We start from the raw sequence: 13,558 nt of genomic DNA, 5'->3' as shown, positions 1-13,558 counted from the left end.
CAGCTTCTCCAGTTTATGCAAGCTATTTCTAAAAACAACAACATACAGGCAAATTGCTTCACTGTATGCCCCAACAGTGTTGTGTAGATCTTTTAAAATGATTTGTTAGTGGTGAAAAAATAATTGAAACAACTCATTGGCTGAGGTTTCCTAGTTGAATGGATGAACAGCAAAGAGATACCTTAGGATGTATAGTGCCCTTGATGTTTTTGGGGAGGTAGATTGTAAAGTCAGCAAATGTTAAATCATTCGGGAAAATTATCTTCAAACACTGCCACTTAACTTCTTTACTCAGTGATAATTATAGCCTTTCTGGGGTTTTTTAAAGGAAATGTATTTTGGCAGCTGTTAGCAAAGCTCAGTTGTTCATATTTATAAGTCTGATAGACTCTCCAAGTGCCCCTATTTTCCAGGGACATCCTTGATTTAGAGAAGCTGTCCAGGTTTCTGATTTTATCCCGGAATGTTCCATTTTTCCTTAGTATGTCCCTATTTTCATTGGAGAAATGTTGGAGGGTATGGAGTTTTCTGACCCCTGAGCCATCTGAAGGCAATCCCGTATAGGGAAGTTTGTTTAATGTTTATTGTTTTATTATGTTTTTATATATGTTGGAATCTGCCCAGAGTGGCTAGGGCCACCCAGTAAGATGTGTGGGGTAGAAATAGTAAAATTATCAATATGGAATGGGGCGTCCCTATTTTCATCAGAGAAATGTTGGAGGGTACGGTCTGTGTCAGTTCAGTATAAAATATTCTGTTTGAAGAAACTTGTGTGATTTTTCACAAGAATGCAAAAAGTTGTGTCTTAGTTCCTTTCTGTAGCTGAGTGTAGCTCTTACTAGGATTACTAATACTAGCTCTTTCTATGAATTTAGAGTATTTGGAAATAGTCCAGTCCCAATAAAGAACACTAATAGATACATTTGATGGATTACTTACTTCAGTGATTGGAGTGGGAGGCTTAGTTTCTGCCTTGGTTCTTTAAGGACAAAATTTGTTGCTTGCTGAGTAGATAGAATAGGACAGCTATGACCCTTTAAGTTGGTTCTTGGTTTGCAGAAGTAAATATTGTCTTCTAAACATGCCATTATAGAAGTGAGGAAAAATATCTGCTACGGATACTAAAAAGTTACAAAATAATCTCCCCGGGTAGATTTAATTAATTTTGAGTCTAGTTAATTAATTTAATTAATTTTGAGTCTAGTGTTGCAATTAAGGTACAATGATGAAGATGATTAACAAAATATAGCCTCAAATGGCTCAGAACTGCAGTACCTCAAGGACCGTCTCTCTCCATATGAACCTAGCCAGACCCTGAGATCACCATCTGAGACCTTATTTCGATGGAAGGTCTGGAGGGTGGCAACATTAAAAGAAGGCTTTTCTGCAGTGGCTCCCCATTTATGAAATGCTCTCCCCAGGGAGGTTTGGCTGGCACCTTCATTATACACCTTTAGGCACCGGGCAAAAAAGTTCTTCAACCAGGCCTTTGGCTGATTAACATCTTAAATATCTTACAACCCTTTTAAATGTGTTTGTGGGAGGGAGAGGGGGTTATTGGTTTCCCCCCTTTTGTTACTGTTTTCATAATGTATTTTGTGTTTTTATATTGTATTTTTATGTGGTGAATTGCCCTGAGATCTATGGATAGAGGGCGGTATACAAATTTAATAAATAAAAATAAAATGCAGGGGAATTGTGTAAATATTCTCTTGGTGTGTGTTTTTTTTTAAATGTGTTGTCTCTTGTGCAGTGTTTATTGAAAGCCTGGCTAATTGAGAAAGAAGATAGTTTAAACCAAGTGCAAACAAGCAACTTCAAAGATCAAAAAGAGCTTGGTGTGAATGTTCGAAAGCTGGCAGTGAGTATTACTTGGTTTGCATTTGGAAATAGCATTAAAACCCTAAATGTTTCATCCTGTTCTACTCCCTATTGTCAATTGGGCATTTTCTTCAGTGCTAGAGTATCATCCTTGTTTCATCCTAGTGCTAATTTCATGGTCTACCAAGTTTTCAAATTACTTTCCAAAGACATAGGTTAATACTTGTGGGTTTCACTCATAGCTGAAGAATGCAGTGTGAAAATCACAACATGCTATTTTGTGAAAAGCATGTGACTGTTCAGTTCATGCAAATGTGCTAGAGAGTGTACAAATTGAAAATGGTGCTTATTGAAAAGCAAGTATAAAGGCAGTAGTCCAAGATAAATTCTTGTGGATACTGTGGTCTCACCACCAGATTCTCAAAGGAGATATGAGAATGAAACATCTGACACTAGAACACCTGAATTACAGTGTTCAGGTGAATGATGGAAATTTGCAAAGATATTTAAAAATCTACCGGTACCTTACATTATTTGCATTACGTAACAGAACCAGCAATACAATACAATTAAGAGGCATAAAACCACTCAACCAGCTGAAAGTAACATAACTTAAAATGCCTGGGCGAATAGAAAATGTTTTAATCTGGTTCTAAAGAACATACATTGTTGGTGCCAAGAGTACCCCTGTCTACAGCTGAGGACATATGAGAAAGAAGCTCCTATCTTTTATAAATACATGATGTGCTTCTCCTAAAGATGGAAAATGGAGGGCATCTTCTAATCTTAATGCATGGGCAAATTGATGTGGGAGAAGGCCCTCCTTAAGACTATGTGATGCTGCAGTAGATAAGTACAGTGGTGCTCGCAAGATGAAAAGAATCCGTTCTGTGATTCTCTTCGTCTAGCGGTTTTTTCGTCTTGACAGATTAGCGGATTAGCGCTATTAGCGGCTTTTAGCGGCTTATCTGCTGATCGGATCAGCTGATAAGCGGCTTAGCGGCTTAGAAAAAGGGGGGGAGGAAAAAAACCAGCAGGAACTCGCAAGACATTGTCGTCTTGCGAAGCAAGCCCATAGGAAATTCGTTTTGTGAAGCACCTCCAAAACGGAAAATTCTTTCGTCTAGCGAGTTTTCCGTCTTGCGAGGCATTCGTCTTGCGGGGCACCACTGTACCTAATAATTCTGTTCCAGGAATGGAGAACTTGTGACTTGTGGGATGTTGCTCAACACCAACTCCTATCACCCCTGATTGTTGGCCATGCTGGCTTGAGCTGGTGGGATTTAGAGTGTAGTGACATCTGGAGGGCCACAGGTTCCTCAGCCCAATCTGCTGTATACACAAATCGTGATCTTGAGCTTTCTTGGTTTTTGAAGCGGCCACAGCTTTCACTCAAGCAAGCAATTTCCCTTTTACTTCAAGGGGGAAAGTAAAAGGGAGACTGTGTAATATTGTTCTCAGTGATGAAGTAAATGGAGAAGCCCCTTGTCACGTGCAAAGCTCCACAAATGCTTCAAAATTTCTGTGTTTGCCTTAGGACTTCTGAATCTTGACAATAGCTTCATTTGGTTTTCAGTGAAACCAAAGCTTGTGGGTACAGAGTGTGAAGGGGCCAGTGGAAATGCACAGGGCATGCATCACATGCTGGTCACAACCCTGGCTATAATGCACAATTGGTATTAGTCATAGTGTAAGGTTTTCAGCATGGGGACCGAAATGCTGACCAATCAGGGTTCCTCTCCTAGTTGAGACTTTAGGCATGGAGAAGCAGCGCCCCGTTCAGGTAATCCTGACTCTCTTAGGAGTTTGTGGGTTCTCCTTCATTGGAGGTTTTAAAGCAGAGGTTGGATGGCCTTCTGTCATGGATGCTTTAGTTGAGATTCCTGCATTTTTGCAGGGGGTTGGACTAGATGACCCATGGGGTCCCCTCCACCTCTACAGTTCTACGATTCTGTGTTGCTAATCATGATTTGGCTGAGGTGGGCATGGCTAGCACACATGTCAAGGGCATTCCTGCTGGCTTTTTCACAGAGATGGTACATAGATACTGAATACCTGAACAGGCATAGTATTTTAGCAAATGTATAAAAAAAAAACTACAGCAAAACTATTATGGACATTATGGACATTTTCACAATTTTATTTTCTAAGAATATACCTTATTAGCCTGGGAAATATGAGCAGAATTGTGCCTTTAAAAGGGAATTGCTGCTCTTGTTTCACAATGTCAGATTCTCAAAGAAGATATGGAAATGAAGCGTCGAACATTAGAACAGCTGAATGAGGTGTCCCAGGATGTGGCACAACTTCTCAACAACAAGAAGGCACTGAAGAAAATTGACAGCGATCTGGAAGAACTAACACAGAAGTGGGACAGTTTAGTTCAGAAACTTGAGGATTACTCCACTCAGGTACCATAAAAATATTACTATCCCTTTACACCTTCCAAATGCCTTTCACTGGTACATGAATGTTGACCTATAAAAGTAAAACTAATAAAGAAGCCTGAAGGTCTTTTCTTAAAGGTGTTTAAAATAAAAAAGGAGGGGCAGGGGGGAGGAAGTAAATCGGTCCTTTTCAGGCTTCATTTCTAATCTGATTAGAAAATCGGAAAGTCTAATTCTAATCTGCACTTGATTTAGAGACAAGTTGAATAGTGAGTTGGCTGAGTAATTCAAAATAGTCCTGTGCAAAACAGACTATGAAGTGTCCCAGAAGCATCCTTTAAAAAATCACAAGCAAGATGATCATATCTCAGTTTAATAAACAGACTGAGCAAACCTCACATCTACTGCACTTAAGTAAAGTTTATTTGTCAATTGCTTTGTCTCCTAGCTTTTTGGAAGCTATTAACCATAGTTTTCCAGTCTGGACATAATTGGAAGCTAAGGTTAAACTAGACTTCTTGGTTTGTTTGCAAGCAAAGAGAGGAGTGAAGTGGCTACATGTGGCTGCATGAAGCTTGTTTGCATCTTGACTTATAAAGATAATTCTGGACCAGTGTAGAGTCAGTGATGGGCTGGACAGTGACCGTGTGACCTTGACCCAGTTACCGTCTCTCAGGATAACTAACCTCATGTTGGTATAAGGATAAAAGGCTAATGTGTGACCATTTATCCAACCCTGAGCTCTTCAGAGGGAAGAGCCAGGATAAAAAAAACGAATGAAGGTGCTGTTTAAGTTCCTTCAAAACCAGTGGAAGGCAGTAAATCACATGCTTAATGTTCTCAGTGAAATTAATTGGTCTAAAACCACTTAACTTCATCTGAATCATATCTAAAGTGATTAGTGTTACTGTTATTATTAGCTGCATTTATCTCTTGTACAAAGATGGCATATTGTATAATTTCATATCAACATTGATGTCCTGTTCAATTTACCCCTTAAGGTTACTCAGGCAGTTGCAAATGCTGAACCAGCCCAGATTTCACAGAAAGTAATCACAGAAACCGTCCTTTTTAAAGAGCAAAGAACAGTTAAACATCCCAAAGAGGAAGAATTTGTTCCACCTCTACCTCCATCAAAGAAAAGACAAGCCTGCCTTGATACTGAAGCAAAGAAAAAGTGAGTTTTTTTTTCATTGTAGTTGTGTTTTCTCAATCAAGAGGCAATGAGTTGTCTCATTTTCACACAGTGCATGGTAAAAAAAAGCAGCGTGGTAAAATACTGCTGGTTTTTTTTTTGTCCTATTTAGAACTCTGTATGAAAAATTATCTGCAGTCTTGCAAATAAGGATAGAAGGATGGGTATTTAGGTGGGTAGGCTGCTCAGCGCATGTACAGTAAATGTTTGTTGTTCCCCACTCTTCTCCACTGCTGCCCTCTGTGTGGCTCCTTTTGGTCTCAAAGTACTGCAGCCCATTTCTTCTGCTGAGAGAAAATCAGTGACTGAGCAGGTGCAGCAACCATTCACAGTCCACTGTTTTGCTCTAGGTCAGGGAAACACAGCAAGTCATTGTAGCAGTTGCTTCATCTGCCCTCTCTAGGCTGGCCTGACTCTAGGTACAGGTGATAGAGAGTACATGAAGCAACAGTTATTTTGCCCCTCTTTCCTTAGAGATCACTACAGTTTGGCACAGGAAGCCAAGCGAGTGCTATATTGCCGATCTGGTAAAATCTGAGGATTCTTCAAGCATTCAAGACTACGCTAGAAAACATTTTATGTGCATGAACGGGGTAGACTGAGGGTTGCATTTTAAGATAAAAAGATGATGACTGAATGGAGAAGAAATATAAGAAAATATTATTCAATCTCTTATACTAGGCTTGATTCTGAAATTGCTGAGCTGTTGAACTGGATTTTGAAATCAAAAGCTGCCATTCAGGCCATAGAGATCAAAGAGTACAGGAAGATGAGAGAGACTTCAGACATGAAAGAGAAACTGAAGGTAAAGTGAGAAACGGGGAGGCATTTTCACTGAAAAGGTTATTTTGTCAGCTTAAGCTTGCTGACAGTTGGGGGTAGAGTCTGATCTGGTAGCTTCCTGTGGATTAAGTTCCATTATTAAAAATCTTTAGAGTTTGGCCAAGGTTCAGTCCTCTATAGTGGTTATAAACAATACTGTTGAAGTTGTGGCAGGACATCCTTAGAGCTTTAATGGGCATTTCCTTTCCTTTCCCCCTCCTCATACTATTTTCCATTTTCGTTTTAGAAGAGGAAGCTGCACATTGTGAGTTGTAGCACATTTTAAAGACAATTTATTCTTAGAAATGGACCCAGCAGGAATTCTCCCCTGATATTTCTGTAAAACTGAGAACCATGGCAAAGTCTTGATTTCAGCCCAGAGAGGCATCTAATAACCTTTCCACATACCCTGTGAAGACCAGAGATCAAAGTATTCTGTGGCTTAGATAATTGGAGTCTTGTTAATGCCTGTGTAAGTTAACTTTAAATAGCTTAATTAATTACACCACCACAGAGAAACCTGAAAGTACATCCCATATGAAATAGATTTCACACGTTGTCAGACAGAATAAAATTGTATGACTCATGGGGAGTTTCTCCCCCCCTCCCCCCTTAGTCCTTGCAATGCATTGTGCCTGAGAATTTAAAAGTATTTTTTGGTTTGCTTTAATCCTTGATGAAACTTATGTCTCTTATCTGGATCATTGCTAAATTCTATAGTTTAATATAACAGATGTCCTTGTAAAAGGCTACATACTAGAATGCTGCCAGAGAAGTGTCAAGCTACTTGTTGCAACAATTTTTATGTTCAGGATTATTCAGAAGGCACAGTTAGTGGATTTGATACTTGCCTTTCTTAATATACTCTTTTTCCATGAACCGGAAGAGCTTTCAGTCCGTGTTCTGTATTGTGTTACTTTGCAAAGACTTGATCTAAAGCCTGTGCCAGCATGATTTCTCTGTATGGCAGCATGGGTCCAATGAGATAGAGAAGTTTTCTTTGACTACAATGGTAGCTCGGGTTACATATGCTTCAGGTTACGTACGCTTCAGGTTACAGACTCCGCTAACCCAGAAATATTACCTCGTGTTAAGAACTTTGCTTCAGGATGAGAACAGAAATCCCATGGTGGCGGCGTGGCGGGAGGCCCCATTTGCTAAAGTGGTACCTCAGGTTAAGAACAGTTTCAGGTTAAGAACAGACCTCTGGAACGAATTAAGTACTTAACCCAAGGTACCACTGTATCTAATCTGGAAGACTAAAATGTAGAAAATGATAAATAAAGAATGGGGATGGAGACAAAAGGCCCGAGAGGATACCAGAAAAGATGTGAGGATTATGGAGAGCTATAATGCCTAAAGATTCTCATTTATTTATAGATAGTTATGTTTATATGTTCATGGAAAATATTTCAAAATAGGTTACTATTGACTTTAAAGCATTCTCATCCCATCGAATGTGTTCTATACATGCCTAATCATAAATAAGTATCTGTTGAATGATACTTACTTGCAGGTAATTATGCATAGAACTACAGCATTAATTTGTTATTTTACTATAAATTACCCTTACTTTCCACCCTTTTGAAGACTGGATTAGGAGCTCACAGAAGGCTCCTAGGTGGACTCATATCTAGGCAATTTATGAGGCCAAACCAGTTACTTTTTTAACAGATAGGTTTTTACTTTCAGTGTTGATTTTTATTTTATTTTTTATTAACAGGCAATAGAAAAAGAAAGGACTGAAAAAAAGAAAACATTGAATGAACTGAACCAGGTTGGAGAAAATCTGATGGACCAAATGAGAAAAGGTAATCATAATAATAGCATGATGCAAGTACTTTGCATTACTTGCTCTTGTCAAAACTTTGAGTTTCCAGAAGCTACAAAAAACACCAGAATTACAATAACTGAAATTTATGAAAGCACCAGTTTCTCCTGCACTGAAAGCTGTAAGACCTCAAAAGACATTCTAGAGTTAGTGAGTTGAAATCATTGATTTCTTATTAAGATAACTTGATTATAGTCCATCTTAATTCCAGAATTATTACTATTGTTAAGTCACTATATTCATGGAAATGACATCTATACAAATAAAAGACTAGCAAATCCTGCCCCACCAAAAGAGGCCAGAAATACTTTAAAAATCACCCAGATCAAGGGCCAAAAGCCCAGGTAGGAAAAAAAAATTGCCTGGTGCCTAAAACTAGGCAAAGGTAGTGTTAGGCGAGCCTTCTCTGGGGAGAGCATTCCACAAGCAGGAAACTGCCACTGAAAAGGCCCATTTCTCGGTAATGGCGCCCTTCCTGCGGAACACCCTCCCTTCAGATTTCAAGGCTATAAAGAACTACATAACTCTTAGAAGACAACTGAAGGCTGTATTGGGAAGTTTTTAATGTTTGATATTTTACTATGTTTTATATATGCTGTAAGCCGCCCATAGTGCCAGCCAGATGGGTGGAGAATGATGATGATGATGTCATACTCCAGATCTCCTGTGGAAGGGGACAGGAGAAGAACATATTTATATTACATCCCGTTTGATTCTTGGCATGTTCATTTATTGGATTTATGCCATGCTCATCCACCCATGTGCTCAGAGCAAGGTACTCTCTAAGGCACTCAGAGCAGCTTACTTAGGGCTGGCACACAAGGGGAGATTCTGTAGGCATCTATACTTGAACAGGTCCATTATATGTTAATTACATCTGTATTTGGATTCTGCTCTGCCTCCAATATATACCTATTATCATGAAAAGGCACAGTTATGAACTGCTGAATTCCTAGTGAGATGCTTCTTTTCACTAGGTAGCTGGGGAAGATTTGTGCAATTAAAATGAAACTGAATGTCAGGCGATGGTTGTAAAAAGGAGCATTTTTTTATTTTTATTTAAAAAAAGGAATGCGGGTGAACTTAAATTATTCCCTATGTTACAGTTTGCAAGTGATTGACAAGGAAACCATTGTTACTATTGAGCCTGATCTAAGTAAGCTTATAAGAGAAGCATGTATCGTTGTGTTGGTGAATACTGCATATCAAAACAGTTTTTATTTCTTTTGCTTGTTCAGAAGGGCTTCCTACTGAAGATGTAGCAAATGCCCTCGAGAAACTGTTGGCAGAGTGGAAAAGGGCAGGCCGGCACTTGGAAGAAGTTGCAAGAAAAGTGCAATGCCAGGATGAAGTAAACATTTATTTTAGGGAAATGGGTGAGCTTGATAAGACTTTGAGTGATAAAGAATTATGGCTGAAGGAAAACTCTGCTCCATCATTGCAACAGCAACCTTTAACAACTCTAAAGGAGTTCTGCCAGGTAAACTTGTTCATTGCGAGATGCATAAACAAAATGGAATTATAAACTGAACCTACAGTGGTAGGAACCCAGTGTTGTTTAAATGATGTTAATGCTTGTGTGTGTGTGCTTATACTTAACTTTCACAGAGGGAACATGCTGACCTATTAAGTCTGAGTCCCTGGATTGAACAGCTGAAAACCCAGGGCAAGGTCCTTGCATCCCAGCCGGGTGCTCCAGACTTTATTGAGGAAAACATAAAGTCTTTGAATGATCGCTTCAAGTCTGTTCAACAGAAACTGGAGGGTCTGTCACAGCAAGTGAAGAAAGGTGTGTTTTTATTTAACATGTGGATGTGTTTTTTAAAAAAACACTTACCCGCTTACAATATATTGCTATTTTTTTGCTTGTAGCAAAAACCTTAGAATTGCTGCTTTGTGTTCACCACAGATTCTGTGTATAAATTATATAGTCTCGCTAGAAGCATGGCATAGATTTTGTAGCTCCTCATAAAGGAATAAGCGCAATTTCTGTTTTCTCTGCTTGCTATATAACAAAATCATTTTCTTCATAAAAGCAGTGCCTAGATTGCTACTTTTTGGATGCAGGTCATTTATAAATGCCACTAATTCTGAAGGTGGTTCAGAGAAAAACAGGAAAACACTGAATTGCCTACAGAGATGTAAAAAAGATGTATATGCTGTTTCTGCATATATAACTTAACAACATTTTAAAGAGACAAATTTATCTTTCAGCATTATTTATTTCAAGGTCAGTTTACCAGTCTCATGCTATTGGGGGGGGGTCTATGTAGAGAGCATTTAAATATCACTGTCTAAAATAGTAGCGCTTAGTTTTATGTATAATGTATGAAGCCATCCAGTATGTCAAAAACACAGGAACTGTCTTCTCTTTCACTGTCCTTGGACAGGAAGACTTTAGTGAAATTACTGCTATGATAATTTAATTTATATCCTGCCAGATCAGATATTTGCTTCAGGCAACTAAATGAACGCCATACTTTAAAAAATACTGCTTAAAATCATCAATAGACGCTTAAAATGTAAGTGTCAATGTAACACTCCAGTGAAACCAAAATTTCAATACACGTAAACTTACACAACTACTTAATGTTGCTTTAGGTCCCAGCTTTTCCATGCAGTTAGTATTTGCCTGTGCTCCTTTGTATTTCTGTACGTTTGGATCTGAAGTCAAATGCTCCATTCTGTAAATGACGAAGAGTTCCATTGACAGAAGCTCTTTCCATTGATGGAATGAAATGTTTAGATTCTTTATATTTATTATCCCACCAGGCCTGATAGCTTTCTTTCAAACTTGAAAAGTGAACTTCATGGTGTGTTAAGGATGCATAGCATAAATTTGAACAGATTAATACACAGGCAACTGGTGTCAGTTTGATGTTTAATTTTTTATGCAGTTTTGATTTTATGTCCACAAGGTAATAACTGTATATTTGTAATGGAGAAAAATGAAGATTCCATAGTATTTTAAGAAAAATGTGCTCAGGTACTATTGTGGCAGAATAGTTTGTGAACTCCTTTGGTCTATTCCTGCCAAGTTATGCTTCTGCCAGGCTATTAATGCTCTGTTCCCGGTCTCCAATAAAGGGATTACAGTTTCATCCATATTGTGGTGAATAATCATTTGGTTCTTTTTTTATTTTTTAACCGAAGCACCTCAACAGAGAAATGCAGTAGCAAAAAGAATTATATAAATATTATTATTTAACATAGTGTTAGTTCAGAAGTGCAATGTTGTACCATTGTCCTTCAGTTTTCAAACACAGAAATACAATGCAAAATCAGTTATTTATCAATTGCTGCCTTAAGCTTTTTTTATTTTTTTAAAAAAAACTTAACCGTAGTGCTGTACTCCATAATTAGGGATTTAAAGATATGTAGTTTAATATAAAGGAAAACTGTCATTATTCAAACTAACCTTGATGTTTTTATCATGTTTCTCCAGAATTTCCAAAAAAAGGGTAAACTTACTGGATAGTGTGATTGATTCTTATAATCATATATATATCCTTGCTTTCGTCTTTTGGTTTCCTGCATAACCTGAGCTTTTACAGTATTGTAGGAGTTTCTTGGTTCAGAACATATAGGTCAAAATATGCTTGAGGTAAATGCTATAGCCTGCAGCATTTGGTGGAATAAAAGAGAAACATTCAGGAGGGCAATTGAGGTTTAGGACAAAAAGATTAATGCTTGATATATAATAATAAGGGCCCTGCTGGGTCAACCCACTTTTGCAAATGGAGTTCTTGAGTATTTATCGCCTCTGAACATGGAGATTCTATATGGCTATCTTGACTAATAGCCATTTGTGCAACACTTCTCTGTGAATTTCCCTAAAGCCATTTCCCAGCCACCTGAGCTATGGATATAGCATCTTGTGGCAGTGAACTGAATTCCATAAATTAACTTTGCATTGTGCAGAGAAGTAGGTTATTTTGTATATCCTGTATCTGCTTTGTGTCAATTCAACTGGATGACTCTTGAGTCTGTGAGAGACAGATGAAAATTCTATCTCTTACTCCACAGCATGGATATTTTTATAAGCCTATATGATGTGTCCCTTTAATTGTCATTTTTCTAAACTAAGAATCCTCAAATGCGTTAGCCTTCCCTCATAAAAAGAAGGGATTATCGGTATCCAAAGTCACTCTTGTGGTAATTATAGATGTGACTTAAGCAGCACATTCAGCCAAATGTTCAGTGGCTTCCATGTACAACTGGCAGTGTTCCTTGCAACATTTCTAGGGGAGTTGGGTCTCTGTCCTGTTTTGCAGCATAATTTCCATTAGATGAACCTCTGCCAACCCCACATATGCAGTCAAGAGGAGAACTTTTATTTTAAATAAGGCAAAAACGATATGGTGGCCATGTTCACATGTAGTAATAAACCCAAGAATCTGACTTGATTAATCATAAGGTGTATGTGCTGGTGCAAGCAGCCCAATCACTCCTGCTGTGGCCTCGCTTTATGCAAGCAGATAAACCAGGAAGGTGATAGTTTAGTGTTATGCCCAGGTTTTGGGATTGTTGTTTGTTTTCCCCTAATGTGTTAGGGTTCATTAAGACTGACTAGTGATCTTAACTTGTTAGGGAGAAACAAATCACAATCCTAACAAATCACAATGCCTGATTCAGACATAATCTTAAACTAACCCTTTCTTGAGTCTTTTTTTAAACCAGGTCACATGAAGGGAGAAGCAAAGTGGGCCAAATTGGACTGTGTGCACCTGCATACATCTCACACACAATATTGTGTTTTAAGCCAAGATTTTTTGGCTTGCTTTTACTCCTGAACACAGCCAACACAACTCTGGTGTGTTAGTGAGGTGCTCTTTCCCCTCACAAATCAGCTCTGGTGGTCTGGAGAGCCCCAAGAACAGTATTCGGTGAGAGGAGAGAGCATATCATTCTTTGGGGCAAGCTGAAATGCTTCTGCTGACTGAATGTTGAATCACCCTTTATGGCTTTTAAAAAAATAAATATTTTTTTTTCATATCCATTACATTTTTATTTTGAAAGTAGAATTGGAAAGCCAGCCTTCTAAGGACTATTTGGATGCTTTGAAAAAACTGAAGGGTGAGCTGAATGATTTGGAAAGCAAGGCACAATCTGTCATGAATACAGTGAATGACTTTAGTAAAGTTGAGAGAGCCTTGCAGCAGACAAAGGTATGTTCCATTTTTTCACTTCAGCAAATTTAAACTCAGACGCAGCTGTCTATAGTCAGCTTGGCTTTTTTATGCCATTGCATTTTAAATTAAGCTGACTAACATTGGTGTGTACCATTGGGGGGTGGGTGCGGAGAAGAATTAGACTTCTACCACAGTTTTGACAGGCTTATATGTGAAAACTGCTACTCAGTAAGATAGGTGTGACAAGCAACATGTGTTGTGTTGTATAAATAGTTGTGGATGTATGAAAAACACAGGCCTAATGTGAGTGATGCATTCAAAATATGCATGCTTCCTTTTCCATAGTTTCAGGCAAAATAGCGAGTGTTAG

The 13,558-nt window shown here is 38.4% G+C and overlaps 1 protein-coding gene across 4 annotated transcripts in view; it reads left to right on the top strand.

Annotated features, from left to right (window-relative positions):
- Positions 1 to 13,558, top strand: part of UTRN (utrophin) — a gene marked incomplete at its 3' end in the record, with an annotated part of 322,774 nt that overhangs the window by 68,286 nt on the left and 240,930 nt on the right. For all 4 annotated transcript variants that reach the window (XM_082215859.1, XM_082215861.1, XM_082215860.1 and 1 more), the window contains exons 15-22: positions 1,754 to 1,861; positions 4,053 to 4,232; positions 5,210 to 5,385; positions 6,085 to 6,208; positions 7,949 to 8,036; positions 9,295 to 9,536; positions 9,665 to 9,845; positions 13,079 to 13,224. In XM_082215859.1, the coding sequence (XP_082071985.1) occupies positions 1,754 to 1,861; positions 4,053 to 4,232; positions 5,210 to 5,385; positions 6,085 to 6,208; positions 7,949 to 8,036; positions 9,295 to 9,536; positions 9,665 to 9,845; positions 13,079 to 13,224 (1,245 nt within the window). The remainder of the gene's footprint in view (positions 1 to 1,753; positions 1,862 to 4,052; positions 4,233 to 5,209; positions 5,386 to 6,084; positions 6,209 to 7,948; positions 8,037 to 9,294; positions 9,537 to 9,664; positions 9,846 to 13,078; positions 13,225 to 13,558) is intronic.

This window comes from Podarcis vaucheri (assembly GCF_965113315.1).
Source record: "Podarcis vaucheri genome assembly, chromosome: 3".
NCBI lineage: Eukaryota > Metazoa > Chordata > Lepidosauria > Squamata > Lacertidae > Podarcis > Podarcis vaucheri.
Note: the sequence above shows the minus strand (reverse complement) of the source record. Positions and strands in the feature narration are given on the sequence as shown.